The sequence below is a fragment of the Erythranthe guttata genome, chromosome 7, assembly GCF_056151865.1.
Source record: "Erythranthe guttata isolate IM_541 chromosome 7, IM_541, whole genome shotgun sequence".
Lineage (NCBI taxonomy): Eukaryota > Viridiplantae > Streptophyta > Magnoliopsida > Lamiales > Phrymaceae > Erythranthe > Erythranthe guttata.
Window position 1 is genome coordinate 11,983,549 of NC_142539.1, and position 24,369 is coordinate 12,007,917.

General features: G+C 32.2%; 2 protein-coding genes across 3 annotated transcripts; one reads left to right on the plus strand and one right to left on the minus strand.

Annotated features, from left to right (window-relative positions):
• The first annotated feature begins 2,111 nt into the window (after positions 1–2,111).
• On the plus strand, positions 2,112–7,334 carry LOC105958039 (fructokinase-2). Of its 2 annotated transcripts, XM_088820960.1 has the most exons (5): positions 2,346–2,490; positions 2,662–2,820; positions 4,767–5,099; positions 6,023–6,139; positions 6,984–7,334. In XM_088820960.1, exons 1-5 carry the CDS (start codon positions 2,428–2,430, stop codon positions 7,113–7,115), a joined length of 804 nt encoding a protein of 267 aa, XP_088677086.1. In that variant the 5' UTR covers positions 2,346–2,427; the 3' UTR covers positions 7,116–7,334. The 2 variants fall into 2 exon arrangements, with proteins under 2 accessions (XP_012837494.1, XP_088677086.1); XM_012982040.2 differs by having other exon boundaries at positions 2,112–2,820.
• Positions 7,335–10,067: 2,733 nt separating this feature from the next.
• Positions 10,068–15,312, minus strand: LOC105958036 (uncharacterized). The gene is made up of 7 exons (XM_012982037.2): positions 14,964–15,312; positions 13,788–13,897; positions 12,735–12,884; positions 12,437–12,645; positions 11,437–11,547; positions 11,279–11,323; positions 10,068–10,500 (listed from the first exon to the last, which is right to left on the minus strand). The coding sequence occupies exons 1-7, from the start codon at positions 15,070–15,072 to the stop codon at positions 10,341–10,343; spliced, it is 894 nt and encodes a 297-aa protein (XP_012837491.1). The 5' UTR covers positions 15,073–15,312; the 3' UTR covers positions 10,068–10,340.
• Positions 15,313–24,369: the final 9,057 nt, after the last annotated feature.

Consider the following 24,369-nt stretch of genomic DNA (forward strand, 5'->3'; position numbering starts at 1 on the left):
GGTGCATTTCACTTGGTTTCAACTGGGGTAAAATTGTCATTTCCCACACTGAAACATAAACAAATAATTAGACACAATACTAAACATTAGGGAAACAGGGGCGGTGCTATGTTGACTTCTGGGTCCGCTGAAGCCTACCCCGGTTTACGCAATATTTTAATGCTAATCATATTTACTAAGTCCTTTCATATTAAACTATTTTAATCCTAATCAAATTTAATTAACCCACTCAACAGATTTGTAATGTAGTTTAAATAGCTCAAATAATTATATTTTGGATAATATACAATTTAATTTATATAATTTAATTAAAATATACAAATTTCTATTTCTTTTGCTCTATATTTTCGAAAAAGAACTCTTAAAATAATTCGGGGGCTCTATCCCCGAACCCCCATAAAATTTTAGTCCATCCTTGCCGAAAATTCTAGCTTTGCCACTACTAAATATCCAAATCTCGTTTAATTGGAAAAATTAATCATGATTAACTAAACAATTAGATTTTGTTTCATATTTGATATTCCTAATATCACCAACACATAAATGTTATGTTAAAATATAGAAGGCATACATTATCTCATCTTCGAGACATGCTTTCTATTGAATTTTCCAAGATTCAATAATGTAAGAGGATTTCATTGGATTACTTAATTGGGATAATTAGCAAGACCCCTCTCATCTAGGTAAATGACTCAGGAAAACTCCCCCTTCTAAAAATAATTAGAGAAAACCCTCTTACCTAATATCATTACCAAATATTATTTAATAATTCTCTCTTTTTTTTTTCTCGTCTTCTCTCTTCTACCGTTCTCTCTTCTTCTTTTCTCGTCTTCCCTCTTCTCGTCTTCTCTCTTCTCTCTTCTCTTGGCAATTACCTACGCCATGGATTATCGGTCAGAGGAAGATGTCTTTGTATTCGCCACCCAACAGCCATGGCGGCGGTGTTCCGAGCAGCACTCAAAACCGCCGTCTCCGCTCGGGAACTCGCCGCCCAGCTTCCCGCCGCCGCCAATCCCGACGCACACGTCATTGTTAGGGATTGATTTCGAAGAAGAGTTGGATACTGATGGGAGTAAATCAAGGCCCATAAGCAATTAGGGTTTGTTGGTGTAAAAACAGTTAGAATATGGAAGTGGGGTGGTGATGATGTGGTGTGGCGACGATGTGGTGACGATGAAAAACAGATCTAGGGTTTTTTGGTGGATTGTGGCGGAAGACGGCGCAGAAAAAAAAATTCGCGCAGGCAGGGCCCTTAATCGACTACATGGTTTAATCGACTATGTTCAATAGTCGATTAAGGCTTAATCGACTATGTTCAGTAGTCGATTAAGGTTAACCGACTCTAGTTGTTAATTTTTTTTTTTTTTTTGGATTTTTTGTTTATTGATTCCAATGTATAAATCAATTACAATGTTTGTATATATTTTTTTAAATGTAGTTGATTTTGCATTTTTTTTGTAATTGTGATTTGTTATTTTTAATAGTTAAATTTTTATTGATTCCAATTGTATAAATCAATTATAATGTTCTTATATTTTTGTTTTTTTGTAAAATATAGTTAATTTTGTATTTTTTTGCAGTTTTGATTTGTTATTTTTCAGTAGCAGACTTTTGATCAACTATGCTTTATTATAGTCAATTAAAAAACCTGACATAAAAAAAAATTAAAGAACAAAAAAAAAACTAAAAAATAAAGAATTTCTTTAATCGACTATGAAGCACAGTCGATTTAAGACGAATCGACTATGCTTCATAGTCGATTAAAAACAAAAAAAAAAAAAAAAAAAAAAAAAAAAAAAGCGCGGAACGCGTGACCCAGTGATAAGGTGGCGGGCGGGTAAAGCTGGAAACATAATGACTGAAATTGGAACATGGGTTTTTCTTAAATGGTCTAAAATATTTTGGGTCTATCGCCTTTAAAGAAAGTAATGGAGGTTATGTCAAAGAGCCCCTACTTAATTTTATCTTAACTACTAAAGGAGGCTGGTTTGATTTATGTTAAAAGGACAGTACATTGAAATCAAATTGTTTGTTGTGGAGCGTCCACTCTTTACGTGCAACACAAGACCAATTGAAAAAGTAATCAATCACGCGACAAATTAATTAAATTCAATTGTTCCTTTATTTTTTTTTCTAAATCTTGAGTTGTTCTTCCGTCATTATCGCCACCCAAATAATGACAACCAATAATTAAATAAATTAATTAAGTTAATCCATGTGTTGAATAATTAAATAAATTCATTTTGCCCCACTCTAATTCTCTACTTACCCACCCACACCAACGACCCGGACCCGGATCCCGACCCGACCCGACTCACCGCTCTATATAAATAACTCACCCTTCTTCATTTGCGCTACTCATCTCTATCTGCGCAAAATACCCGTGCATACACACAGTTGTACGTATTTACTTATTCCACGTCATCAATGGCGAAATCCAACGGCCTGATCGTGAGTTTCGGCGAGATGCTGATCGATTTCGTGCCGACGGTCTCCGGCGTGTCGCTGGCGGAGGCGCCGGGGTTTCTGAAGGCACCCGGCGGCGCTCCGGCGAACGTGGCCATCGCCGTCGCCAGGCTCGGCGGGAAGGCCGCTTTTCTCGGGAAGCTCGGTGACGACGAGTTCGGGCACATGCTCGCCGGAATCCTGAAGGAGAACGGCGTCTCCGCCGACGGCGTGAGATTCGACAAGGGCGCACGCACCGCCCTGGCGTTCGTGACCCTACGCGCCGACGGAGAGCGTGAGTTTATGTTCTACAGGAACCCCAGCGCTGACATGCTGCTCACTCCCGATGAGTTGAATCTCGATCTCATTAAATCTGTAAGTTGTATCTATATATGTATATATAATATATATATATATACACATACACACGCGCGCGCGCACAAATTTTTGGTTGTTCTGCTGATGAGTGAATCTCACGCGCATTTGCATTTTTCTCGGGTGTCTTATTTTGACTGGATTTAGTATTTTTGATTTTTGATTAAATTAAGTTAATTTAGCGTGAGATTCGTTAATTTAGTGAAATTTTATGATTTATCCACATCGCATCCAGCAAGGACTGGGGCCCACCAAAATCAATATTTTATTCTTTTTTATTGTAAATGAAAAATTTTCTATTTGGCCACTAAACTGTGTGCTCTTTTCTGCTTTTAATAATTCGTTGACTGTAGTTAAATTTATCCAGATTTCGAAATTATATTACATTATTCTGCATGATCTGATTTCTTGTTTATTGTTTAATTTCTACCTTTTTTTTTGTTTTTTAGTAAATCTTTTTAAAATCCATACATTTTCTTAATACTAGGATATTAAATTTCAAGGAGAGTCTCATGAAAACATAAACATCTATAAACAACTAACACCAAATTAAGTTCATCCCTGAATTATGGTCAAATTAGGAGAACCCTTTCTGTTTGGGTAATTATAGTCACTCCTCAACTCCTCAACTATGTATTATTTTACGAAAAAATCCCTTCAGAGGTAAAAATAGATGTATTAATTTGGTAAAATCGAACCGAAATTTGGGTACACCAACATATTATAGTTTACCGAACTATATATACGATTTGGTTCGATAAATAATCAAATTACATAAATTTTATGTAAAAATATTCAAAAGAAATGGTGAGGAATTTTTTTCGTAATTAACCATATTTTAAAGGATAGTCATAATTTCCCCCAAAAACTAATACGTCTAAAACCACCCAAATTTATTAATTTAACGAATTATTAATTTATCGAAATATATTTAAACGAGTGTAGAACACTACATGTTAAGATTATCTCTCTAACATAAATTTCTGTGCCACTCATAAATATGGTGTCGGTATTCGTGGGAGATGGGCTCCATTTATTTAATTTTTGACTAAATTGGAATCTATCTGTATGTGGCGTAAGAATCGAATCTACCTCAAAAATTTATTTTTTGTTTTTGTTTTTAGCACCGAAAGAAAATGGCGCTACAATTTTATCCTTGCAAAATGTTGGGGGGATTTAATTTGATATTCTTCCCATTATTATATCCTCTACCACACTAGATTATTTAAGATCTTTTAATTGAGGTCCTGATTAATTAATCAAGTGAAATTACTCTCTCAGTTTCTTTTTAAGTGTCGTCATAATTTATTTTTTATTTTTCATATTAAGTGCACTTTAGGAGGTAGGACAATTTTTTTTTGAACTTTATTTTGAAACGGATGGAGTATTTCTTTATTATGGTTATCTGTTCAAATTTCATTTAATGTGTATTTGATGGGATGATTTAATTAATGAAGGGATTTTGAGTCTGATAAAACAAATTTATCGAGCTTATTTCGATTGAGTAATTAAGACGAGGAATTTCGAAGAAATAGCTCTCGTTTTTAGTTGTTTTTTTACCGATTGTGGTGGTTTTTAAATTTCTCCCTGTTTAGAGTCGTCTCGAATTCTCCATTTTTGGACTCTTGTGACATCTATTCATTTCGACTTCGTCAATCCGATCAAAATCTTAGGCTTTTCAAATCCACGACAGCAATTTTATTTAATTTTGTTAGGAAGGGACGGTTTCATTTTACGATAAATTTTGAATCCATAGCTCCCATTTTACAATATGTTTTTTAAGGTACAATATCCGAGTGCAGTATGTTTTCAAACAAATGTTTGCGTTCATTCTTCTTTATGATTTTTTGGGAACAAATAAAGTTATAATACTAGTCTAATTTTGATTACATCTTCATTATTTTTTATGTAATAATATTGATTGAGTTGTATGTATATACATATAGGCGAAAGTGTTCCATTACGGATCGATAAGCTTGATAGTGGAGCCATGCAGATCGGCGCATATAAAAGCAATGGAGGTGGCAAAGAGTGCGGGTGCATTGCTCTCGTACGACCCGAACCTAAGGCTGCCCCTTTGGCCTTCGGCGGAATATGCTAAAGAGCAAATAATGAGCATTTGGAATAAAGCGGATGTGATTAAAGTTAGCGATGTCGAACTCGAATTCCTCACCGGAAGCAATAAGATCGACGATGAATCTGCAATGTCTTTGTGGCATGATAACTTGAAGCTGCTTTTGGTCACACTTGGAGAAAAGGGTTGCAGATATTACACTAAGGTATGTTATGCATGTTTTTTTTTTTCTCTTTTTTTTAATTCTTGATAATAATAAGGGTAAATTACAACCAACTCGCTGAGGTATGGTCAAATTATGAAAAAATTCCTCATGTTTGGATAATTATATCTCTCCCTCAACTATCTTCTTACACGTCCATCCTCGTGTCAAATTCAACATAATCTTCTTGATTCATTGGAATGTTCTCTAGTTTGTACGTGTTTTGTTCAAAAATGCAGTTTCTGATGCACAACAATATGACATAAACACATCTTAATCATCTTGCTTCAAAATGTGGAGCTCAAATGGGATAAAACAGGTACAAAATTGAGAATATTTTATATAATATACAAAATTTCACTAAATTTGACATTGCAAAAGTGGATGTATAAGAAGATTTATAGTTAATGAGTAGTTACAATTATTTAAACATGAGGGAGTTTTTCGTAATTTAACCATACGTCGTGTCCGTTGTAATATACCCTAAATAAAATACCATGGGTAGGTGTGGTTTCTTGAAACAACCCTTTGATTATATTCTACTCATCCTAGGTCTACTATGGTGAATAATTAAAGTATTGGGAGACAAAATCATTAAAAATATATATTTAAATTATATTTGAATTCGGCGGAATTCAAAAGTTCAATTACAATTTTACCCCTAGTATTTGTTATCGCATCCACTTCTTGGAAGGTGTGATTCATGTGACTTTATGCCTAATATCTTAAAACTTTAAAGGAATTTTGTTAGAGGAATTTTCAAAGAGAGAAAATTAGAAATAAATGATGTGACATGACATGATTGATTGATTGGAATAAATAAATATATATGCTTTGTTGGTGTGACATATTTATGAATTCTTTTTTTCTTTAAAATAAATAAAAAATAAAAGAATAATTAATATATTGTGTGGAATGAAATGAAGCAATTCCGTGGATCGGTGGATGCATATCATGTGAAAGCAGTAGATACAACTGGAGCTGGTGATTCTTTTGTGGGTGCCCTTCTTGGAAAGATTGTTGATGATCATGCCATTATCCAGGTTTAATATTTTATTTTATTTTAAAAAAATTAATAATATTTATATATAAAAGTAAAAAACGCTGTAGCATCCCTAAAAAATTTCTAATAACATATTTGTTATATTTTAAAATTTAATTATTATTATTATTATATTTTTTTCATCTTCTATTTTTCAATTTTTTTCTGCGATAACTTTTATAGCAAATCAGCTCGCAAAATCCTACCTGACTAAGATAATTTTTCCTTGTTTTGTAAGTTTGAATTTTTTTTCTAAATTTCTCTCTTACATACACCGATGATTTGATTCATTTATGCATTTTGTTTAGGCACCCTAAAACACTCTTAACGGCATATTTGTAATTTTTTATAATTTAATTATTATTATTATTATTATTATTATTATTATTATTATTATTATTATTTTATCATCTCCTATTTTTTATTTATTTTTCTCTAATAACTTTCATAGCAAATCAGCTAGCAAAATCCTACTTGACTAAGAAATTCTTTTTTGTATGTTTTGAAATTTGTTTTTTAAATTTCTCTCTTACACACACCGATGATTTGATTGATTTATGCCTTTGTTTAGTATATGTTTTTTATTGAGATTTGTATGATTTATTTGTAGAAATATTGATGTTAGTTTTAGTAATTAAAATTTCACAATTAATTATTTTAATAATGCGTAATTTTATCTAATACAATTTAACTATTATACATTTAATTTTTTTTTTTCATTTTTGCAATGCTACCCCGTGCATTGCACCGGGAGAATTGCTAATAATATAAAAAAAAAAAAAAAATCGACAACCCATTTTTAATTTTTCTTTATAACTAATTAATTGATTAATTTAAATGTGCAGGACGAGGCAAAATTGAAGGAAGTGTTGAAATATTCATGTGCATGTGGAGCAATAACAACAACTAAGAAGGGTGCAATTCCAGCTCTTCCAACCCATTCTGAGGTTCTTTCTGTTCTTAATGGACCCAAATAGAGGGAATAAAAACTCTTGTTTGAATTTTCTCCTCTTTTTTTTTTTCGTATCTCGAGTTTTTTAGTCGAGTTTTTTATAAAACAAAAACAAGTTTTCGCTTTGCAAGTTGTTCTAGAATTTAGGGTTTTTACTATCTTGATTTTACAAGTACTTGTAACGCTGAAACAATTTTCACTTTAATTGTGATTACGGAATAAAAATTTAGCGCGTTGTATTCCATTTTTTTCTTCAGATGATTATATTGTTCTTGTAGGCGTTTGGTTGAGAATGTTTATATGATTGATACAGTTCGAACTAGCAAAATTTTATTAATTTAGCGAAATATTAAATTATCGAACTAATAATCTAATACAATTTCACCGAGTCGAAACATACAAAAATTATTATTTAATCGAGGTTGTGCTATAGTCTTTTTTGTAACCACGCATATGATATTAGGTTTTAATTCATAATATCTTTTTTTTTATATCCACTAGTAACCATTCCCGTGCGTTGCACGGGATAGCATTCCAAAACAAAAGAAAATTATAATTGAAATGCATTGCTCTATAAATGCATGAATTTGTTTAAGAAAAACATAAATTAATTAATACATGTAAAAACCAACTTTAAATTTCTTACCTTGATGATTTTATTTGTTTAGAAAATATATGATAAAATTGAAGCATCCATAATACAATTTATACTAAAGTATAGATGTTATAATTAGATGTACGACGGATTTATTTGTCTAAGCTCTCAGTCGTAATTTTATGGAAATGCATTTTTTAAATTCTGGAAAAATAAAGAAATTACAAAATTTCGGTTTAAAAAATTACATGTTTGCATTATTATTGTAATGTACTTTCTTTCAATCTATAGACATTTTCGTTTTCGCACAGATAAATACTTGAACTATATTTATCTAGAAATTCATATTTGGAATTCTGCAAAAATATTAAATTATTGAGTTTACAAATATGTTTCTACTTTCCACCTTATTTTCAAGTGTATTTTCTTTTATTTTGTAGTGATATTGAAATATTTTACACACAAAATGTTCTAGACGTCTTCTTAATAATATTATTTCGTGTCAAACGATGTAAAAAATTATTGCTCAAAAGAAAATAAAAGACGAACTTGTGTACGTTCATGTAACCATGTTGAGAATAGTGTACTCATTCGAACCAAAATATCTTTTTTTTTATATCCATAATTTGTAACCATGTTGAGTCATTTCACGAAACATACAAAAATTATTATTTAATCGAGGTTGTGCTATAGTCTTTTTTGTAACCACGCATATGATATTAGGTTTTAATTCATAATATCTTTTTTTTTATATCCATAATTTCTTTTTCTTTTTTTCAATTTGGACCATTTCTCGATTTATGGATTGAGATCCCATGCTAATCATACAATCAACTATTAATTTGTTTCCTCGTATAATAGATTAGATACTTGGGATAATATAATCATAAAAATCACACAAAAAACATTTCATACTAATATGACATGAACTATATATATAATTCTATTCAATTTGATTGGTCTTGTCAACTTTTCACAAACAATGACAATATAATCTTAAATCCTAAAAAGATGAAACAATTTCATACGCAATTCTACTCTACTAAATCTAATCAATCACATCAATACTCAAAAACAAGAACCAATTATTCTTTTGAAATTGTGGATTACCTATATATCGGATTAATTTAGATTAAAGGGTAAATTACAAACACCCCTGATGTATGGTCAAATTACAAAAACCCCCCATTTTTTGGATAATTACATCTACCCCTCAACTATGATTTTTTCTTACACCTCCACCCTTATGGTGCCAAATTCAACATAATCATCTAGATTCCGTGAAATGTGCTCTAGTTTGTATTCGTTTTGTGTAAAAATACAGTTTCCGATGCACCACAAACTAATATATACAAGTTAAAAATCAGATATTATGATCATCTTGCTTCATAATGTAGAGTTTGAATGGGATAAAACGGGTACAAAAGTGATAATATTCCATATAATCTCGAAGATTCCACTAAATTTGAGGAGTTGAGGGGTGGTTGCAATTATCCAAACAAGAGGGGTATTTGTGTAATTTGACCATACCTCAGGGGGGTGTTTGTAATTTACCCTAGATTAAATGATATTGTATCATCCTCTAAGCTAACTAACTAATTATTTAGTTATATTAGGTTCGTTGGATTAAATTTTGTATCAAATCTGTTAAATTCTAGTATTATATGTGATTTTTCTATATAACTACTTAACAAAATTAAGATACGACTTTAGGGATATATTAATATGAAGAAGAGGAGGTGTAACACTAATTTAATGAAATAACAACATTTAATTCCGGGTATTAATTTTTGTATCGAGTTTGAGAGTACGAATCTTGTGAGACAAACCTCTTAATAGAACCTAATAGGACTAAACGGATGGCCGTTTTAGTAGAAACTTTTTTTTTTTATAAATAAAATCGATTTCATTCGGCAATGAATGCCAACTGTGGCGGAAGGGAATCCTCTCATTACAAAATAGATCAACCAAAGAATCTAACTTATGAGCTAAAAAGTTTCCCGAACACTTAATAAAACGAAACTTCCATGACACAAAAGTTTTGGAAAAAAAAACTCGATAGAACCTAACTAGGTGTATTAATCTTGTCCGACGGACGTCTTAATAGAAACTACAGTTAAACCTCTATAAATTAATACAGTGGGGACTAGCAAAATTCTAGTAATTTAATACATTTTAACCAATTCGGGACCGGAAGAAAATATTATTTAAGTGAGGTCATTAATTTATCGAGGTTCTACTGTACTATTTAGCCAATAGAAAGTAATAATAGTAACCAATCGAGACCTAATTGGAAAGTATGATTTAGGCCGAAAATAAAAATAATTTCGGACTACATGTAACAAACCAACCCTTTTTAGTATAGAATCCAAATTTCAGGGGTTGAAACAAACAAAAAACTATTGCACTTCTCTACTCCTCAAATTGGACAAAAAAAAAAAATCCCAATCAAGTTGACGATACTTTAGATATCGGTTCCTTCGAACGAAATACAAAACTCTAAGAAACAAACACAACAACGATGGAGAAAAAACATAAGAGAACAAAAAAGGGGCGGCGCATCTCTATCGTCAAAACCGAAAAAAAGTCGTTAAATTATCACAATGCAATTGCTTGCATCTCTATCATCAAAACCGAAAAAAAGTCGTTAAATTATCACAAAGCAATTGCTTGCGGGTAACAAGCATTAACTTCCATATGCAAAGATCCCCAAATGTGCTTGCACTTATCCCACTTTACCTGCATCTCAGCGAAAAACGACTTCGCCCATGCTTCGCTGCTTCCCTCCATGCTCAAATCATAAGGCACCGTAAAACTGTTCGCAAGAAGATAAAATATATTCACAAAAAACAATTAAATACATAATAAAATTTTCAAATTTCGCTCAGATTTAAGATTTAAGATCAAATGAACCAGGTATTATTAGAAGAAACGTATATTCCACTTTCCCCCTGTACTTTGACTCGACGTCACTTTACCCCATTCTAGTCTGGATTGCATCGATTTGGCCCTTGTACTTGAAAAATTGTCTCAATGTGGCCCTCGCCGTTAGTTTTCCGTTAGTTTTCAGACCTTAACACTGTTTGATCTAAGTCTGAAAATTACAAAAAAACCAACCCTCCCAGTTTAAATAATTATTAAAAAAATAAATTGTGGTTAGCGTCGTGGAGACATGGACTATGTTTTCTTGTATCTTGAATTTTTTATTATTTTATTTTTTGTTTTTTAATTTTTTTATTGTTTTTTTAATAATTATTTAAACTAAGAGAGGTGGTGTTTTTGTAATTTCAGAGCTTTAGATCAAACGGTGTTAAGGTCAAATGTCTGACAACTAGCAGCGAGGACAATTTTTCAAGTACATGGGGCAAATCGATGCAATCAAGAGTAGAAGGGGGTAAAGTGATACTGAGCCAAAGTACGAGGGGAAAGTGGAATTTACCCTTAAAAGAGAATATAATGATGTGTATAATTCTAGTTGGTGTTGCAGTTGATATTTCATAACTAACATTCGACAAAATAATTGAGTTCAGATTTCACGAAACAAATAAAAATACAGAAAAAATGCGAGCGCATGCAAAACGGAAAAAGCCTACCTCATTAGTTCTTCCTTTTGATGTCCTTTGCTGGATTTATCAACCCTATGAAACGATTTCCAAAAGAGACGAGTCATCAGTTTTCCGGGAAGATACAAAAACAAGGGCCATCATATTACGGAAAAACCTACTTCGTTCGTCTAATTAGTGAAACACACCTGTCGACAAAAAATTGATAAATGTGAAGAGACTTGGTTGAGAGATTACACACAGCACGCTCGATGTAGTCCTTCCCGAACAAATAAATCACCGGGTAACCAAGAAGCCACCTGTAATAACAAACAAATTAATTCGAAAGCTAAAATTTTGAGTTAGTTTGTAGATTCTTAATATCGAATGACGTCTTTTTTCATGGATAAAATGACAACGTGTAAATTCAGCCCCGAAAACGTTATGCTTTGCATCAAAAACTAAAATTTCAAATTAGAAATAACAAATAAACTGCACTGCTCTAATCAATTTAAAAATATAGATAATAATAGATTGAGAGAAATATATACATATATATGTTATTTTTTCGAATACAAATACAGTTAAACCTCTATAAATTAATATAGTCGGGACTAGCAAAATTCTATTAATTTATCGAAATATTAAATTATCCAACTAAAAATTAGGTTTTTTACCGATTCGGGACCAGAAAAAACTATTATTTAAGCGAGGTAATTAATTTATCGAGTATTAATTTATCGAGGTTCTACTGTAACTGGCTTAATTCAAACTCTACTTATTTATAACATCAGATATAATTTAAATTCCTTTGATTAAATTAAAAAAATACAGTAGAACCTCGATAAAATTAATACTCCACAAATTGATAACCTCTCTTAAATAATAATTTATTCCCGCCCGACTCGATAAAAACGTACTAAATTATTAGTTCCATAATTTAATATTTCGCTAAATTAATAGAATTTTGTTCGTCCCGATTGTATTAATTTACAGAGGTTTAACTGTATAGTTTTTTTTGCTTTTTCTTTTTTTTTTCAATAGGGGGTTTGAAGTTGCACTGTTTGTAAATCAACGATGCCGATAGTAAAAAAATAGAGCTCATGAAATCATTGGTGAGAACTGAGAAGTGATAATTAAAGCTCGACGATCCACTAATGCATCTCACAAAATATTGCAAATTAATTTAGACGAAAGTAAGAGTTTTACCCGTTAAGTGATGGGATTGTGACCTCACATTCCTTAAGGCAGCAACTTAGATCCACTAACGATTCAGCATCTCCGGCAGAGTGGGGCCCACTATCGTGTCGTAGCAAGTGATCGCTGATAATTCCGTCTGCATGAAAAACAGAGGAAAACAAGTTCTGAGCTGAGAGAAGCTGCGTCGTTGCATGGCTTTTCTCCGCTCGCGTCATCAGCTGAAATATCATAATATATATAATTCGGTTATTATTACATGGAATTAAAAAAAAACAATATTGGGAAAATATTATAGTTTCGTGAAAACCTTTGGCGGGTCGTTTTCAAGGTCAACAAAGAGCATCGTCGTCTCCATAGTCAAACTTGATTTGACAAAGTCCGCAAGTGTTCGGGCATTAATTAAATAGATCATTTCATCTATGACCATCACATGTAAAAGCTCGAAAATCGAGGACACCTAAGAGATGATTAATTAGCAATAATTACTTAATAATCTCTGAAATTCATATATTCAACAAAAACGACAAATAAGCAATTTAAATAATATGTTTTCGTTTTCTCGTTTCATATTGGAATAAAAGTGTCTTGCTTCTAATGTAATTTAGCCGGTATAATTGCATGCCATGTGGATTATTAAATAAATAAAATTCGAAAAATAGACAGACTTTTCTATTCATGCAATAAGAATAGATCCAAATATTTGAATTTCCCAGTAGAATTTAATGAATGCTTCGGTACAATCAAAATATTTCGAGTACATACAATCGTATGAAAAAGGAAAAAAAAATATTTACGAAACGGGATTTAAGCATTTGAAAGTTGTTCAAGTACAGATACAAGTAGGATAAAGTACGGACTTGCAAAATTAGAGTTAGAACCAGCAACCTAATTAATCGAGACAATGTATAAAACACCATTACGTAAATAATTAGACTAGGTCTATATTAAGTGCTAAAGGATCGAAATAATTCTCCCTTTTACGAGTCACACTGATTGGATAGACGAGTTTTTATAAGTTTTACTTGTATCCACGTATCTGCATAGATATAATTTACCAATATCGATCGGACTAGTCCAACAAAGGTATTACTAGCTAAAATTTATAAAACATAAAATCAGAAAGCAGCTTTACAAACCACCATTACGCACGTGTCATTTAGCGTTTATTTAGGCAATACGCTCGATTCTTGATTATCTCGGTTATTTGTTTATTCTTCCGTGGATGCTTGAATTTTACAAGGACCGGGTTTTCAAGAAACTATTAAGTTAAAGAAAGAACCACAAAACACCGAAATATACGGCAAGAAATTCTAATCAAGAAAGTAGAGAATCGAAAGAAAAAAAATGGATCAAAGAGAACCTTTTTGCAATGAGTGAGAAATGCACAAAGACGGTGCCCTAATTCGGGCATTTTCCCGCCATAATCAACCATGATACAAGGTCTCATACTTGAGCACAATGCCAATATATCTGCATCAATAATTGAACACCACAACTGCACAAATTCAATTACCAACAAATGTAGAAGAATTTTTTTTTTTTTAATTAAAAAAAACTATTGTTAAAACTAGTGAAAATATCCATCAAACCAAAGAAGAGTGCACTCAAATGGCCACATAATAACAAAACCCAGTCATTTAATTCCCAAAGTGTAAATTACGAAAAAACCCCATGAACTTAGGCTAAATAACGATAAACACCCCTAGTTATCCGTAATAACCAAAATCCCCATCTCATTAACTGTTAGTCAAGTTTTTTAACAGAAAATGTGTACTGTCGATAATTATACCTTCTGTTAAATAGGTGAGAAATAAAAAAAAATCTAATTGTGTAAAGTCTATTCCATGGAATCAAAAAAATCCGTGAAAAGTCGCATTATAAGGGGATTGATGTAAGACGGAAACAAACCTCAAACCTCAGGGGATTTTTGGTAATTACTAATAGGTGGGTTGTTTTCGATATTTAGCCTAAGTTCAGGGGAGTTTTCGTAATTTATCCAATTCCCAAATGTAACAAAGAAATAAACAAAAAAAAAAATAGGGAGAGAGGGAGAGAGAAGGGTGCGCTCAAATGGCCACAGAATAACAAAACCCAGTCATTTAATTCCCAATGGGTAAATTACGGAAAAACCCCTGAACTTAGGCTAAATAACGAAAAACACCCCACCTATCCGTAATAACCAAAATCCCCCGCGGATCAAAACTGTTATCGAGTTTTTTTAAAGAAAATGTGTACAACCTATCGTACCATCTGTTGAATAGGTGAAAAATAAAAGAAAATATCATAAATTGTGTAAAGTCATATTCCCTAGAATCAAAACAATCCATGAAAAGTCACGCAACAAAGGGATGGCGTAAGTCGGAAACAAACCTCAGGCGGTTTTTGGTAATTACGATGGGGTGTTTTTCACTATTTAGCCTAAGTTCAGGGGGTTTTCGTAATTTACCCAATTCCCAAATGTAACAGCGAAATGAACAAGAGAGAGAGAGAGAGAGAGAGAGAGAGAGAGAGAGAGAGAGAGAGAGGAATGAATAACCAGTTTGAAGACGAGATTTGGAAGAAGGTTTGAGCCTCCATTTGATGTGAGAAAGAGATGCCTCAAAAACCATTAGCGTTTCTTCCAATTCCAATTTCGCTGCCTCCATTTTCAAACCTTTTTAACAAATCCCACAAAAGTGTGTGTGAAGATTTTCTATATGGTGAAGAACTGGCGAGAACCCATTACTCAAAAGTAGTGATAAATTCAAGAAAAAAGGTTTCTTGAACTGGAAATTGTGTGTGTGTTGATTGAAAATTTCGTAATGGCGTTCTATTTGGTGGGGGGGGGGGGGGGGGGGGGGGGGGGTTTGAATGGAATTCAATTCAATTTTAGGCCCCCTTCGTCTAACTTGTCTCTACCTTCAAGCCAATTATAATAACCCCTTGAGGTAAAGCATAATTGCAAAAATTCCCCTCAATTTTTGCGTAATTATGAAAACCCCCCTCTGACTAGTGTCGGACCGTTTAAATTCACGAAAAATGTGTTTTGTCCGTTTTGTCCTTCTGTTGTTTGAAAAACAATAAATGGTAAATTATGAGAAATACTCTGAGGTAAGGTTTAATTACGAAAATATCCCTCAGGTATGTTGCCGTCTACACATGCCCTATGGTATTTGATGATGCTAATTACTTAGATCACCTGGGGTAGTGTGGTAAACGAGCTAGGAGAGCAAAGCGGATCAGTAGCTTGCCAATTTAATGATCCTGAGGTCCCTGCGAAATGAACACACGTGAATTAAGCCGTGGGTTGATCCGGCGGAAACCCCTTTGACGCTCAAGTCAGATGTACGGATCGTGGAGATAGTAGAGAGAATATGCACTCTAAAATACTTGTGAATAATAGAACGTACCTTAACAAATGAATAAAAACCTCTATTTGTATGTCGTTGATTGGGTTGGGTTTACTTTGTTGGCCCAAGCCTTATTTTGAAGGTGTTTGGGCTTTCGTGTAACGGGCCCAATTGTGCTTTCGTGCACTGGGCCCAATTATTATATAACTTGGGGCCCATTGAGTCGGTCCAATTAGGTATATCAGTATTAGTTTTAACGAATACAAAATAATAGATTGACAATTACTCTAATATCCCTCAAAAGAAAGAAGTAAAAGTGATGATTTATCTGATCGCAACGGGTTGCAACCTTTTTTATGATTTTTTTAAGGTCGCGGCTAGTCGCAATACTAGTTTCAATAAGTGTAAAACCAAATTTAAAGAAAACAAAAAAAAATTCTATTTTATTAAGATAAAATGACAAATGTGCCATATAGTAAAATTGCCTTTTGTTTATTCATGCAAGACCAAATAATAGATCAAGTATTTTGCTAAAAAAAAAAAGTAAAAAAATAAACTCCCCCTAAACCCTTCGCCTTCCCCGTCGCCCAAACCAATCTGCTGCCGCAAACTTGCCGCCCAAGCCAGTACCACCGCTGCCATGAGCATCCACCAGTTGTCTGCTAATCATTGAAGTGTTGTGAAAATGATATTAAGAGAGTGTTTGGCTAAACTTATTTTAAACAACTGATAAGTTCTTACTTCTGATAAGATGTTTTAAGAGTTGATAAGATGTTACATCTTATTTTTAGAATTAATTTTTAGAATGTTTGGATAATGAGCTTATTTCCTATTTTTACTCAATATAAGATTTTAAATAAAAAGGTGGGGTAAATGTATTTTTTTTTAAAAGACCTTATTTTGCTCTCCAACAATTTATTTAAAAAAAATTAAGATTTTTTTTTTAAATTTACCAAACACTTTGGAAGAGCTTATAAGTTTCTTTTAACATTTTGTAGACTTAGCCAAACACCCTCTAAGAAGCATCCATTAGCACATATTTGTTTGAAATTATGTTTTTTTTTTTTTTTGATAAATTGTTTGAAATTATGTTGAAGAATTGTTGTTTGGAGGGTGAATTCGTATCAAAACCGTGCATTCGACCTGCAAATGTCGTTTTTTAAGGGGAGGACTCGACATTTGCGGGTCGATTTTTGTTGTAGTAATCCGACACATGTCGATTTGGGCGACTTATTTTCGACATCTAAAAATGAGAGGAAAAAAATAAAATTAAAATTGTTTATAATCGACATCAAGATGTCGAAATTATATGTTGTAAATCGACGCCTTAGTGTCAATTTTTTGGCAAACAAATCGACATGTTGATTATGTCAAGTTTGGTGCCAAAAATCGACATCTTAGTGTCGATTTTTAGCTGCCAATTTCAACCATGTAAATGTCGACAAGTCTGCGCAATTTTTTTTCTCCAAAAACAATAGTATAGCTATAAAACACATAAATGCATACCTTCTTAAATCTTTCATTTTGATGTCTTTTGATTTCATACTTGATCTTTGTAAGGTTTGTTGAGTTTTATATACATGTCACTTATGTTGTAGTAGCTGTTGATATGATAATAGGTAATCAATTCGAAAAATTATTATCAGAGCCGTACCCTAGGGTTATTTCTATGCTATACTCGGTGAAGAAGGTTACACTGGGTGATTCTTTACCGTTGATCTACACATACCAATATGGGTGTGTGTATATAAATGGTAAAGATCTACCCAGTATATTTCACCCGGTATAACATAGTATAAACTTGTACCCTAGGATCATGTAGAATCAGGCATGCCTCCTGGGCTAAAAATAATTATTTTTACAGCTCATTAATTATATAATAATTCATTTGACGAATATAATGCAAACTAAACATATATAAAGTATTTTTACGTACACCTGATACAAACTTGCACTTTGCATGCATGAGCTCATGCACTATATACGTACTAAATAGTTGAATTAAAAAATGCACAGAAGTTGCAAAATATGTATGAGTGCGTACAAACTTAACCTCAAATTATATATAATCTAACTTAACCTCAAATTATATATAATCTAGTTTGAAAAAATGTTTTGAAACTTAACCTCAATAATTATATGAATCTAATTTGATTATATATGTTGCAAAATGTTAGTTTTGTGGCCAAAATTAATTATATTTAATTCTACCCATTTAACCTTTTTTTATCTGAGGCGGTCCTACAACATAAAGCCCAACTCATTTAAGGTCCACTCTCGATCAAATTAAACCCTTATAGAATTTTCCAGAACCTTGATCTAGACCGTTGATTCTATCTGTTTGATCCTAGCCCTTCATTTCAGGGTTTGAACCCCTGCCTCTTCCAGAAACCCTAATTTTAGTCTTTCTCTTCTCTCTCTCTCTCCTCTGGTCGTACCAACGCATTGAATGTTTTTGGCATTTTTTTTGCGACACACCCATTTGACTATGATGATTGGCGTTCCTTTGTTGTTCTCCACATTAGAGACCAGATTGTTTTTCCATCTATATGGTAAACCCTTTGTGAGAGGGGTAAGAAATCAACTCAGTTTGAATCTCTTCCAACTGTCTTTTTTCGTATTCTATATGTTCTTTGTAATTATGTGAGAAAATACCTTGAGTGAGGGAAACATGAGTGTTGAGAGTTCATATATCCTCTGTGTGTTTGAGATTTCTGGGAGGGTTGACCAAACCTAGGTGATTTGAGTCTGCTCCAAGGTTGTTGGCTTTGAAGTGAGCTTTATGCTGTTTGTTGGTGCCACCTCCGATGGTATTAGATCGAGAACTCTGACACTGAAAACTGAGCAGTGAGAAAAAAAAAAAATTAGACTTCTCCATTTTTGGAGTAGAGTCCACTGTAGCTTTCTCACCCTATTTTGTCAATATAAGTTTATGTTTGTTTTAGGTACCCAACACAAAAAATAAATGAACACTATAAACTTTATGTGAATATGCAGCGCATGACATAATACTTGCACTTTCAATGCACAGATTCATGCACTACTATAATAGTTTGTTCAAAAAAGGCACTGAAGTTGCCATAATATATACTCTTTTTGTGTAATTATTTCTATAAATTAACTCTTTTGATGATATTTTTTAAGGGCAAATATCAAATAAATGAATGGCTAAATAGTAAGGGAACAAAGAAAAGATTTTTGTTCACAACAAACTTAATGATAATAATTAATGTAATTACTTCGAGGAAAAAAAAAATTGTGCGGTGAACACAATATTTTGGCTCGTGTGATTTATGTAAATCTATTCGGAGTTTATTCGACTCAAATATATTGAAATCTTTCCCGCTGATTCATCACATATATCGTATAAATCTAATATGCGACGTACCATTTATTAATTATATTAATCTTTCGTCTGCAATGATTGTTCTTGCATTATAGAGGCAAATGTATCGTTGCAATATTTTGTCGTTTTCTTTTTGTTTGGTAAGCGCATTATTACAACGAGCCGTTGTAGAGTAAATCTTAATTCCGGTTTTGCCAATTCGTAATTTGCGTACATGCATGTGTAGGTTAAATTTAAAATTTAATACATATTATTTAGCAATGATTCTCTTATATATTGTCCTATAAAATCATGAAATACTACTAATTAATCACCCTTTTATATTCATTTTTTTCTTCCCAAATTTCAATAACAAGAAGATAACATTAATGTAATTGCACAATCTCTAATCGAAATTCTCAATAAATTTGCCCACAGTCGTCTCGGTTTCTCTATATTTACAACATTTCAAGAATCTTTTGGTCTCCTTTTTGGTCTTCTTCGTTAATATTTCAGTATGAATTCGAACAACTTTATTGGCGAACACAATGAAACTCAGCAGCAGAACAGAAGAACCTACCACAAACACACTATCCACCAAATTCGACGATTGGAAGCCTAAATAGTTTTTTCATTAAATTGAATTGTCTATATTTATTTGAAGTTGTAATTTTTTTCCTTTTACTAACAGTTGTTTATATTATTTTTTGGTTCCATGGAGCCATTGCAAGTTAAATTTTGGTTCCAAAACAAGAGGACTCAAATGAAGGTTTGTTGTACATGATTTTGTTTTAATTTTTTTTATAATCGATTTTTTTTTGTTTAAGTAATTTTGTTTAATATTTGTTGGCGACATATGGACACCAAGAAAACTCCCACCTTCGAGCTGAAAATGAGAAGCTTCGAGAAGAGAACTTGAAACTGAGAGAGTCTCTTAGCGGTGCGTGCTGTCTTACATGCGGTCACATGGTTGCGGTGGGAGATCTATCGCACGACGAACGCAATTTAATAATTGCAAATGCTCGTGTGAGAGATGTGGTAATGCATAAATTTTATTTTCTTATAATCCTTATGAAAAATTGAACACAAGAGAAGTTTTATTTTTTATTGAAAAGTTAAAAATATAAAGTAGGTGCATTTGAATTGGGTGCATTTCTTGTGCAACTATATATCTGTTAAAATTAGGGCTGGGACTGGGTTGGTTTTTATCCACCAACCGACCCATTACCGACCATTTTTTTAGGCGGATAATCAATTTTTAACCGACCCATTGGATCGGGTCGAAAATTTCAACCAACCCATCTATAATGGGTCGGTTGGTGGTTTCTAATATTATCACAAGTTGGTTGACCGATAATTATCGGTTATCCAACTATATTATTAAAATTTTATTAAAAATATAAAATAAAGGCCGTGTTTTCTTAAGTGGTTATGAAATTATCAAAATAATTAGTATTTTAAATTTTAAAAACAATCAACAAACGAAAAAAAATTGACCTAAATCTTCCACGAGTTTCTTTATGCTGAAGTTTAAACAAAAAGCCCACAAAACTCCACTAAAACTGTTGTGCATATTTGAAATTACTTTGAATTTCCTGATTATATTTTTCATTAAAGTGTTATTAATTATTTTGAAATAATAAATGATGATTCCATCGTGGCATTACGCAGAATGTGGGTATTTTTACTCCAAATTTTGATTTTTTTAAGTGAACTAGCTTGTGGGTATAAACCATCAACCGACCCATTCCGGAACCAAATATTCGGTTGTCAACCATCAACCGACCCACAAAGGTTGGGTCGACAACGGTTTTCAAATTTGAGCAAAAATGGTTTGACGAATGGGTCGGTTTTTAGGCTGGTAATCGACCGACCCAACCCAGTCCCAGCCCTAGTTAAAATAACAGCCTTTAGCAATAGATCTCTCAAAACACTATTAAATAGCACTAGATCCACCACGAAATTGATCCTTTGTGATACCTTGGTATTTTTTTTTCCAAAATTACCCCTCATTTACATAATTTCTACTGCATTAGTAATCATGTGGATTGCATTTATCAATTTTCGGCTACATTTAACAATTTTGAGCTTCATTTAGCATTACTTTTTTTATTTTTTAATAAAAATATATTTTTTTAATTTAAAATAAAATTTGATGTTTGCGATACGTTTACTATGTCGCATATGATATATGATATAACTATGATATATATGATATATATACTACTGGGGTGGGGGGAGTTGACCCCCCAAGAATTTTTTTTTTCTTTTTCAGCTATTTTGACATTATATTTTTTGAATATTACTTTTGGCCCCCCAAAGGTTTTATAAATATGTGTCTTAACCCTTAATTTTTTTGTTTATTCTCCATAATTTTATATAAATTATAGATATATATATCATATTCATTATAAAAATATAAAATAAAATTGTTAAAACTTGTACTATTTTAAATAAAATTTATGAATATTTACTTATCGATCTTTGATTTTTTATATCAATGTCTCTAAAAATAATATGAGACGGTGCCACGAATCTCATTAAGTGCAATATTGTGAACCTAAAATTTTTTTCGGGCCGCTGCCCCGAACCCTGAAATTTTAGTCCGCCCCCTCTACTTTCTAATCCTGGGTCCCCTAATATATATGATATATATATGATATAAAATACTGTAATTAAATATGATATATGATATAACTATGAACTCATATAAAAATGAAATTATGGTAACATTTAGTTTTCATAAAATTAGAAATATTAAAGCCCTCGTATTATTTAAGTAGGTATACAATTTATAACATGTAACATAAATTCAAATAATATTTAGTTATTTGATTGGGTAATTTTGGTATATATAAAATGATTTTCCTTATTTGCAAATAAGTATGAATGAGCTGGATTTATTTGAAAGACAAAACAGTTGGATGTCCCTCTTTTTATTAAGTACCTTTTTTTTTGAGTAATTAAGTGCACTTGTCGTGGGCATTTTTTAGATTAACCCATATATATATATAATTAATTGGGGAAATTAAAGTTTTCACCCCTCAAGTTTGCACCGATTTCACATTTGGTCTCCAGGTTCATAAAAAACACATTTGGTCCCTTATGTTTCAATAATTTAATACTTTTAGTCATTTTGCGTCAATCTCCCGTTAGTTAAAACTAACGGAATCAAACGTATGCCCATCAATGCCTTAACTAACGGACTAACCGTTAAAATTATTGGAACATGAGAGATCAAAAGTGTTTTTTTGTGAACATAAAAAGGCCAAATGTTGAATCGATGCAAACTTAAGGGATGAAAACTGTATTTTCACATAATTAATTGCTTTTGGGTTTAATTTGTTAGACAAAAGTATTTTTTTTAATCCTTAAATGTAATAAACATGAAATAAATCAAATAACTAAATACAATTGGCAAAATTAGCAGGACCCCCTCATCTAGGAAATGTAGTTAAGAAAAATCTCCTCCAAAAAATAATTAGAGAAAACCCATTTTATTGTTAGCTTGGATAATTAATAAAGGTAACTACTAATTATATCCTTACTCCTAAACCTCAATTTTGGCATCTTCTCTTTTAATATTATTTTTTCCTTTTCCTTTTCTCAATCTACATTCACTATGCTCTCTTCTCTCCCTTCTCCATCGTTTTTTTTTCTTTTTTTTTTCTCGATCTGCTTCTTTTCTCACTCTTAACTTCTTCCCTCTCTTCTCTCTCCCTCTTTACAAGATTAGATCGAAGGTTGAGATGTATAATGCGTTCACGGTTAGGGTTAACCACAGTTTCTCGATTTTAATTTACGAAGATTTCTTCTTCGTCGCCGCAGGTTATGGATTTTTAATTTGATTTTGCTGCCTCTTTTTGGATATGACGGTGGTCATGAAAAAAGTTGGGTTTGGGTGGCTTAGGTTTGGTGGATTTGATGGTGGTGGTTTTGTTTAGGCTGGTAGTGCGGGTTGTAATTTACTTTATTTGTCATTACAAACCGTCAGAATATAGAAGTGTGGTGGTGATGGTGTGGTGTGGCGGCGGCGTGGTGACGACGAGGAGCATATCTATGGTTTTTTGGTAGATTAGGCGGAGGACGGTGCGGGTAGAGAAATTTGCGGAGGCTGGATCCTTAATCGACTATGTATTTTTCCGGTAGTCGATTAAATTAATCGACTATGCTCTAGTAGTTGATTAAAGTGTTAATCGACTGTTTTGGTAGTCGATTAAGGTTACATGATTTCATTTTTTTAATTCGTTTTTGGACTCGTATTTGAATAAATAAATTACAATTTATGTATATTATTTGTTATCTAAATATAGTTGTGTTTTTTTTTTTTTTTTTTTTTTTTATAGTAGTCATTTTCTTAATCGACTATGTTTATATCCAGTGTTCTAAAAATCGGCCGAGGCGGCCGATTAATCGGTCTCCGAGGCGGAGGCGGTCCAAAACCTTTACGATTTTAGTGTAAAGGTTTGAAAATCGGTTTTTTGCCTGTGAGGCGGTTTTAGGCGGTCAAACATTTAAGGCGGGTCAAACTCGGTGGCAAAAATCGGCCAAAAATCGGTAAAAAATCGGTTTTTTTTTATTTTTTAATTTTTTTTATTCTTTATAATTCAATATAAAAGTTGGATTTTAATAAAAGAAAATATGAGTTTATGCCTTATTTTGTTTAAGTTAATTGTTATTGTTAAATAACTAATGATGTATGCTAGGAATGGTCAAGAACAAATGTAAATTCAAAAAATTCGCCTTTTTTTTATATTTTATAAGGATATTATGTATTATGATCTTATAATTATTAAAATTTTATTATGTTATTAGAATATATACATGATGGAGATATAACTATGTTTAAATATCTTTTTTATATATGTTTGGAGTATTTATAAATAATATCTAGAAATATATTATATTAAATTTTAAAAACTGATTTATTTCCGATTTATCACTGATTAATCACCGCCGCACCGATTACCGCTTTTTAGAACCTTGCTTATATCACATAGTCGATTAATACACTTGATAGAAAGAAAAAAAAAGTTAAAAAATGAAAAAAAAAATAGAAAAATTTTAAAAAAAAATAATAAAAATAAAAATAAAAAATAAAGAATAAAAAAACGGCTGATGAGGTGGCAGGACATAATTGGTGATACTGTTTGATGAGGTGGAAGTGACATAATTGGAAAAATGGGTGGCTGAAATTAGGAATGAACCTTTTCTCAAATGCTGCAAAATAGTTTGAGCATCTCCCTATTGAAATAAGTATTGGGGGTTATATCAAAGAGCCCCAATAT